Raw genomic sequence first — 9,465 nt, forward strand, 5'->3', positions numbered from 1 at the left:
ATCACATTAAGAAACTCATTTGTCAACATTCGATTTAAGATTTTGAATTTTGAAGTTATGTCCAAGAAGAACTTTGATTCTGGTTTGCCATTTCTTGATTTGATCGTATGTGATGAAGAGGTATTACTTTAATTTTTCTTCATTCTAATGTTATTATTCCATTAGATATGAAAAAATTAACATCTTTTTTTTATCGTAATATTCTACATTGATGTTGACATATATTTGATGATTATTGCTAAAAATTCTGTTAACTATAAATATACAGGGCTCGAGGATTGGAATTACTATTAAAAATGTTTTGATGTCAAAATATGAACCTCTTTTGAAAGTTCAGAATAATTATTTGTTTAAGAGTGAGTGCCTCTATAATAAGCAATCCTTTCAAAGGCAAGTTGATGCATTGGGAACATCCGTGCAAATTGATGCTAACCTATAGGTCAACTATGGTTGATATTCCTGCTTCTGAATGGCGTGGCAGTTCTGGTTTCAACTTCATACCATTCAATGATCTTATTACTTGCAAACTTGCAGAAGGTGTAACTGCAGGTATTAACTCTTTATTAATCAATTTTGACGTTTTCTGATTACTATCAAATCATTACTTTTATTTTTATGTCATAAGTTTGTAATATCATGTTTTTGAATTCAGATATAATTGGTAGAGTTACATACATAAGTCCAGAAAAGGCCTATGGTGATTCTCGAGAGGAATCATCCAAGTATATTACTCTTGAGTTGAAAGACTTGGAGTAAGTTTATCAAAATCAATGTTTAGTGAATTTAATTACTTTTTTATTTTTAATTTTTAAAATATTGATGTTTAACATCTAAATGCATATCATGTTCCACTAAATAGGGGTGCTAATCTAAGCTGTACTTTGTGGTCCAAGTATAAAGATGATTTTTTAGCAAAGAGAGAAAAAGTTGGTGATAATGAATGTGTTATTTTGCTTATTCAATTTGGAAGGACAAAGAAGTTTGATGGTATCCATTTTTTATTTGTATTTACATCGTCCATAGCCTATATATTAGTATCACTTAATAATTTCATTATTCTATTTTAATAATACTCTGTAACATGTTTTAATGTTTTGTGTTAGAACAACTAACTGTTCATTTAGATTGGACATTCACACGAATTCTCATTAACCCAGACTGTGTAGAAGCCAATGACTTTATAAAGAGGTATAATGTTAGTTTACAAACAATTGGACATTCAAATTATATATTGTATTTACACTTACCTAGACAATCTTTAAATTTGTTAATCTTTAATACATATGATAGTTATTTTGTTTTTTTATTCAGCATTTTGGAGACTCATGCAAACTCTGAAGCAACGGAATCTTTGGCACCGTCCTCTGAACCAGCTGAGGATCCGGTTGAAGCTTGGTTTAAGCACACTAAATCTATAGAATGTGTTGATTTACCTTTTTGTGATGTAAACCTTATGAATCATGATTCATACTTTCTATAGTTTGCTTTATCAATTATGAATAAATTATTATGTACTTATATATATTTCTAACATATAATCTATCCTATCATATTTTCAACCACAGCCTGGTGTATATGTCGTGCACGCAAAAATTATTTCTGTGCTCCCAGATGATCCATGGTGGTACATTGGTTGCAAGAAACATCACAAGAAGGCCAACCCTGAAGTTGAAAATATCGACTTAACTTTGGATGTCGATGCACAGTTAGCTCTACCTAGAAAGTGTGTAAAGTGTGTTTCAAATCCAAGTGTGGCACTTAGGTACAAAATACATCCAATACTCTGCTCACCTTTTATAATTGGTTTTCTTTATTTGAAAACAAAATATCGTTCGGATAATGTTTATTTACCATCATGTAGGTACAAAGTGAGTGTTCGTATTGAAAACTTGACCGACACAGCCACCGTTACTTTGTTTGAGACTCAAGTTTGTAAATTTATTACTAAGTCAGCATATGATCTACAAATATCTTTACCGAATGGCCACGATTTTCCAGGTGATTCGGATGTTCTTATTGGTAACAAGCTTTTGTTCAAGTTGGATGTGTCCAACTACAACGTGACTAGCGTAAATCCAAACTACACTGTGAAGGATGCAATGTCAGAAGCTGAGTTTGTGGATAAATATAAGACTAAACTTGAAGCTCATAAGGTCTTTTGTTAATAATACTTATGGTTTCATTAACATCATGTGCTTAATTTCTGTTTTAATCTTCCCATTCTACTAATTGTTGAACATTTGTTATATCACTTTTAGGCTATGAATGATGACAGGACGGAAAATAGTCATGATGCAAAACCTACTCCTTCTGTATGCACTAATTCTCAAAAGGTTGTGTTTCATATTCTTAGTAACTTAATTTAGTTGCACAATTAGTAAAATATTTATTTTTTTGTTGATCATTATCTGTTCATTGTGCATATTGTACAGTGTGGTTCCACTCAAACATCTGCTTCGCTTGAGGTTGGATCTAACACAAGCTACACCCCACCTAAGAAGATTATCAAACAAGAACCAAGTGGTAGCCCTGTTTCTGCGAAGTCTACAACAAGCAAGGCAAAGAGGAATCTCAATGCTAATGCAGTTCCGTTGAACATTTAGTGTTTGTTTTATTTTATTCTTGATGTTTTGAAATGTTATTGGGATTTTGTTGCCTTTTTTTGATTGTTATTGATTTCCTGGATTGTTTGATTATATGTGAAGATCGTTTACTTCATATATTGTGAATAAGTTTGTTAGCTATGTTAAAGATATTTTGTCAAACTATATATAAATTTTTGTTAATGTCATATATTTTACATTGTCGTCCACTTTTGAAATCAAATAGTCTTTAAACGTTTGTTTAAATGTGGTCTTTTAATTTTAAAAACTATTGTGTATACTAATAGTTTTGGAACTAAACTTTGATATACTTTTTATGTTTACTCTCAAAAGAATTACTTTATTAATGATATTACCAACTTTGATTTCAAAAGTTCAATATTGAAACAGCAAGTATCACTAAACTAAACATTCATAACAAAACACATTAGATAAGATTATCAAAAGAAACACATACACATTATATTATATTATATTTCATAGACTACAATACTACTACCTTCATCATTAATGTTTTCACTAACTATCACACAGAAATTAGACACAAAAGTTCACCAACAAAAGAAATTCAAAATGATCAAGTCTTCAACCTAAGAATTCAAACAGGGTGAGTTTCATCAACCACCATATAGAACCTGCGTTTATCAGGTACAAAAGAAATCAAACATCTATTACCTTCACGATAACCATTGACCCTCTTAAAATGTAGCCATCCACCAGAAACATACAAGTCTTTGTACTTGCGTCTTTTATCTTGCTTCAAACCAAACACATGAGTCCTGTCTTCAACATCCACACACTCATAATAACAATTTCTTTGTAACTCAGGCAGTGCTACCAGCTCCTTTGGCAAATGCTGAATTAGAGACCAATTCAAAATTGAAAAATATCAGTCATCTTTTTCATTTCAATATATACCCAAACACCAAAACAGATCAAAAAAAATATTATAGAGAGTTAATTGTCACATCCAATTTTTAAAGTTGAACAACCTAATAGATGATCAAAAAATTAAATTAATTAAAAGCTCACCCAAACATTCGCTCCTTTCATTTTGAAGTAGAAGTAAACACAATCCCCTGTTTTCCAGAATCCCTCTTCTTCAGCCATATCAAGTTGTTCCTTAGCCAAAATACGTTTACCATTTGGTGAACCAGAATTGATAGTAGCCTCATTAAATTCATGTTCGCTTAAAATTTTGACCTCTGATTCCTCATCAGATTCAACATTTTCTGCCAATTTTCTTTTTCTACTTTCGGTAGTGGCACCAGATGATGACCCGGCTTCGTGCCTGTTACCGATATGATTTTGCGATTCTTTGTCTGCAATAAGTAATTACATAATTATTCCAACTCATTATTTGTATTAACAAATGTGTAGTTGAATGCAACCAAAATATGTATTTAACAATTTACACATTTAATCTCATTATTCCATCTAAATTACCATCCATTTAAACATTTAAAGCACACACATTATCCAAACATTAAGTCTTTTACCTTATAAACTCAACTAATCTACTTTTACACTCATTTGTGCTTAGATCAAATAACACATAAAACACACACCTTATCTCATTGACCTTTTAAACTCAAACTAACATCCTTTTAGACTCATTTGTTTTTATATTAAAACTCACACAAAAAATACACACATAATCTATTTTCTCTTTTAAACTTGAACTAACATCCTTCTAATGGTGTATATTCATATTTTCAACATACTCTCATATACTAAACGGAATCAATAAACCTACACATCTTTATTTAATTTTTACACAAACTAATTAACACGGAGCCCTATACTTACTAATTTTTGTTCACATGCATTTTGTAGTTTGATTATAATCGGATATAAATTGATATTTAAGCATACTCATTTACATATACAGTGCATGTGTTACACTCTGAGTATAAAAAATCATATTAAAAATAACTTACAACATCTGATTAGTAAACTATAACAATTAGTATGCTGACAAGATTACATTTATATTTAAGTCAACAATTTTATGCACAAACTTCTTTTATATCTATGATCACCTGCAAAACCCTAAAACAATTCCTTATTTTTTAACATCGATAGTCTTATTATCAAGTACACAATCAAAGTATTATACTATAAAGTAAAGTATACAGTTTGATATAATCGAAAACCTGTGATCTTCATCTTTAGTTTGATGGTAGTTGAGAGGATTTTTTATAAAAAAAATTTTTACTGAATGATGAACTAAATCTTTAGCGTATGTTTTGCAAGATTTTGTAGTATATCAATGTATACCGCCTGTTTTGCAATATATATATATATATTAATGTTGCTACATAATGAAAAAAATATCAATATTCTTCATTATTTAAATTTTGAAAACTATTAATTTATTTTTTGTAGCGTTTGCCTGTCGAATTGGTGTTTCTACCTAGACTACGAAGTGGTAAAAAAAGTATCTTGCTTCAATTTTGATTCACAAAAATACTACTGGCGATTGAAAAAAGAGAAATCGAAGAAGAAACATAATCTATGTATCTCTTATTGTTTTACACATTTCCGAAAAGAAAGTCGTCTGAAGCCTGGGAGAAAATATTTATTCAATTATTGTTGTACAGAACGTTCTTTTTATCTTTTTGGCAAGTCTGCACGATTTAATTTAGACGATTGATATGAATAAATTTTTAAACGCATTTTATCAATATTTCCTGATGAGTATTATATTAACTACAACAATTAGATACACAACAAAGTATATATTTGAATAAACGTTTCAAATGACTCCTTAAATAATTGTGGATCAATCCCATCTAGTATATGTATATATATATATATATATATATATATATATATATATATATATATATATATATATATATATATGTGTGTGTGTGTGTGTGTGTGTGTGTCACATATATATGTGTGTGTGTATATATATATATATATATATATATATATATATATATATATATATATATATATATATATGAGAATTACAAAAAAATTCTAAGATTTATCAAATGAAATCACTCATGAATCACAAGACCACATAGAGTTTGACACTTTTGAAAAAAAAAAAAAGTATACAACTCAAAAAGGATGTATAAAATTTAATATACATCTACAAAAAGTACCTTAAAATTTTGAGAGATGGTGATGTTGTTTAGGGTCTTTACTATCCGTTTCAAATTGCAGGTCAAATACGTTGATAATAATTGTAATTAAATTGAGATAATTAAATTATATTAATAATTGTAATTAAAATGAGATAAATTGTACTAATTACGTTTATTGCATATTTAAATATAGAGTATTGAGCCCGTGGGTTGTACGACTGTTAATGAACAAAAAATATACGTGTAACAGTATCGTGTGAATATGGTATTAAAAAATTGTTGACTGAATTTCAAAAAATCATCAAACATTGTCAAAATTTAATGTAGCTAATTTGTTTTATAATAATAATAATAATGATTATAAATTATAATAATTATAATATATGATTGTAATTATATATATATATATATATATATATATATATATATATATATATATATATATATATATATATATATATATATATATATATATATATATATATATATATATATATATAGTGGTAGGATCAAGAGGGAAGTAACGAATCGGGGGAAGTGGGGGGAAGCAAATTTTTTTTTTCTTTTCGTTTTTTGAAAAAACTTTGTTCACGAACATTATAGATGAGATGAAAATATGAATATTTAGTAGAGACACTTTGTGATAAATGTTTTTATTTTAGCGGAAAAACGCTCGAAGAAGTAATATATAACAATTATCGTGTTTTTCAAGCGTATTTTGAGGTTTTAGCTATTGGGGTTTAGATATTAGGGTTTAGATATTAGGGTTTATAGGGTTTAGATATTAGGGTTTAGAAAGGGTTTAGGGTTTAGATTCAGGGTTTAGATTTAGGATTTAGATTGAGTTTTTAACACGAATGGTTTAGAGTTTAGGGTTTAGGGTTTAGGGTTTAGAGTTTGGTGTTTTGGGTTCATAAACCCAAAACACCAAACCCTAAGCCCTAAACCCTAAACTCTAAATCGGGCTAAATTTTATTTCACAAAACATGAAAAAAAACCTTCATATTCTTCACGAACAATATTATCTTGAATGTTATTTTTGTCCATCGTTTTCCCGCCTAAATAATAACATTCATCACGAAGTGTCTCTTCTAAATGTTCATATTTTCGTGTGATCTTAATGCCGGAAAAAAAATTCAAAAAAAACGAAAAAAAAATTTGCTTCCCCCCGATTGGTTACTTCCTCATTGATCCTGCCCCTAATAATTACCATTTAGTTAATTAAATAATGAATATTATATATATATATATATATATATATATATATATATATATATATATATATATATATATATATATAATATTCATTATTTAATTAACTAAATGGTAATTATTCAATTTCATCCGTATAATATCTTACACCAATGACAAAGGTACATACGGATCTATATGTTTAGTCACTTGATTTTAGTCAATTTATTTGAAAATTTGTAATCATCATCGAACTTAATTGTTATTATTAATTATATATATATATATATATATATATATATATATATATATATATATATATATATATATATATATATATATATATATATATATATATATATATTAGCCTTTAAGAGCCCGTACGTTGCACGGCGGACCCTAATAAAACTAAGTATAAAATGTTAACGAACTTATGAAAAATGAATATAACGTCAATATAAAACATCATACTTGATATGTAAACAAACAATGTTTTTAATTGAACCAATGCATTCAAGTTCTTCTAAGGATTGTTGTAAAGATTAATATAAATATAAAGCACGTTTACTAAATTCGTAGGTGAATAAGCACATTAAATTGATATGTAAAATTCTATATCATTTGCTTTATCATAAGCTAAAAATGAAAAGTAGTCACATAAATTAGAACCAAATTCGTAGGTGAATAAGCACATTAAATTGATATGTAAAATGCTATATCATTTGCTTTATCATAAGCTAAAAATGAAAAGTAGTCACATAAATTAGAACCATAAGAAAGCATAGTAGTCACATAAGAAAGCATTAATTAAGATCAACTACAAATTATCTAAAAATTATTAGTAACATTTAAGGCCATAGAATAGCACTTGTTTCAGAAAAATTCAAATAAAACGCAAATGCTCTTAAATAATTGGTATAAACATGTCATGTTTCTCGAAGAGGTAGTGTAATTACATATCATTTACAATAGACAATGGAAAGAAGGTTTCACTAATAGCACAACTACAATTTTAAAAGGAAAGAAAACCAACATGTGTATAAGTACGGTCGTTACTTTAAGCAAATTAGGTAAATGTGTTAACCTTCTAATATTATTGATTTTGTAATCGTATTCAATACATCAAATTTACAACAGACAAATATTTGGTAAAGTTTGTCGTATGATACAGTGGGATCATAATTTACTACCTCAAGGTTGGCTTGATCAATGTACTGTCCTGAAGAAATAAACACCAATTTGGTTTATCACTAACATATGTCATATGAGAAGTAGAATGCACACAAAGTAATTGTGAATGGTGGGCCATGTACCTTTAAATCCAAATATTGTATGCGAAGCTTTTCAAATTCCAGTAATTTGTTTTGAAGTGTGGTAAACGCAATAATAGCAGCCCGTATGTCATAATACGAAATTATAACAAAACCTTGATATCTACAAGTTGTGTAGAAAAATTGTATATCTCCATGTTGCTGATGAAAGAAATGTGTTACTCGTGAGAAGTATGAATCAACATCAAAGAAGATGGAATACAAAATCTAAACATAAATAAAATGAAAAACTTTTTAGTAAATAATGAAGCAATACTGAGAAACTGCAGTGCACCTCAAATAGAAACCTAAGTTCTGATTCCTTGACTGTTTTACCAACGATTTCCACAATAAGTGCTCTGGTAGGGTGTACACAGGTTTTAAGATGTTCGGCAGTCACAGAATTACAATTTCCTTCCAATTCCATGCCTCCGCTACTGTTGAACAGATTGAAGTCTTCATCATCGGTGTTTAAAGTAGCGGCACACGCCAACTCATCAAGTACTCCAGAAAAGAGAACTTCTTCATCTGGAAGAAGACTTTCAACAAATTTTGATTGATTTGTAAAGATTGATGATTCTTTCTCTACAAGAAGGGTAACTGCATTAGTTACACAAAACTAATAATGAACCATTATTATAAATTATATTGAATTTGATTGCTATTATGACATTGCATGTGTATCACAAGAACCACAAACTATAAGCAACATACATAAACTATAAATAATAAGATATAAGTCTTGGTATTCTACTAATTTCTGCAAGAAACTTGAAAAACAAACAATTCAAGCATGTTGTAAATAATACTCACGTTGCTTATCAGATGTGACAGTTAATTTTCCAGTGTGTTCCTTACAAAATTAGGACATTAATGGAAAGCATTATAATCAAAATAAGCTGCAACTATCTACATGGATTGACAATTACTAAGAGATAAGCAAATACATCATATGTTTCTTCTGGTTTGTCACATTTGAAAATATATGGAAGAAAACATTCAACATGAGACCTATTTGATAGATTCTAAAATTCTACTGCTCTACTAATTTTGACTGATGACCCAACCCATTTGACCTATGTACCCATTTTGCTCAATTATAAGCAGATAAGGACATGGAATAAGCAATCCATACACCGCATTACCTGACCTTTATAGCAAAGAAATTTTTCCTGTATGACCCATTCCCAAAATCTCACATGCCATAGCAAATTACCCTTTTTGAACACCTCAAAATTTACCTTTTGACCCATTAACCCA

The 9,465-nt window shown here is 28.7% G+C and overlaps 1 protein-coding gene across 1 annotated transcript; it reads left to right on the forward strand.

Annotated features, from left to right (window-relative positions):
* Positions 1–446: 446 nt before the first annotated feature.
* On the forward strand, positions 447–2,603 carry LOC139841126 (uncharacterized). The gene is made up of 9 exons (XM_071831359.1): positions 447–549; positions 653–752; positions 860–987; positions 1,104–1,188; positions 1,312–1,444; positions 1,566–1,762; positions 1,862–2,153; positions 2,259–2,333; positions 2,433–2,603. Exons 1-9 carry the CDS (start codon positions 447–449, stop codon positions 2,601–2,603), a joined length of 1,284 nt encoding a protein of 427 aa, XP_071687460.1.
* The last annotated feature ends 6,862 nt before the right edge of the window (positions 2,604–9,465 follow it).

This window comes from Rutidosis leptorrhynchoides, chromosome 4 (genome assembly GCF_046630445.1).
Source record: "Rutidosis leptorrhynchoides isolate AG116_Rl617_1_P2 chromosome 4, CSIRO_AGI_Rlap_v1, whole genome shotgun sequence".
NCBI classification, from domain to species: domain Eukaryota; kingdom Viridiplantae; phylum Streptophyta; class Magnoliopsida; order Asterales; family Asteraceae; genus Rutidosis; species Rutidosis leptorrhynchoides.

Bases quoted from the DNA above. Each gene is read 5' to 3' on its own strand.
- LOC139841126 (XM_071831359.1), top strand. From the start codon at position 447: ATGGTTGATATTCCTGCTTCTGAATGGCGTGGCAGTTCTGGTTTCAAC. The intron at 988-1,103 runs GTATCCATTTTT...GTTTTGTGTTAG, and splicing joins AAGGACAAAGAAGTTTGATG to AACAACTAACTGTTCATTTA. The intron at 2,154-2,258 runs GTCTTTTGTTAA...TATCACTTTTAG, and splicing joins CTAAACTTGAAGCTCATAAG to GCTATGAATGATGACAGGAC.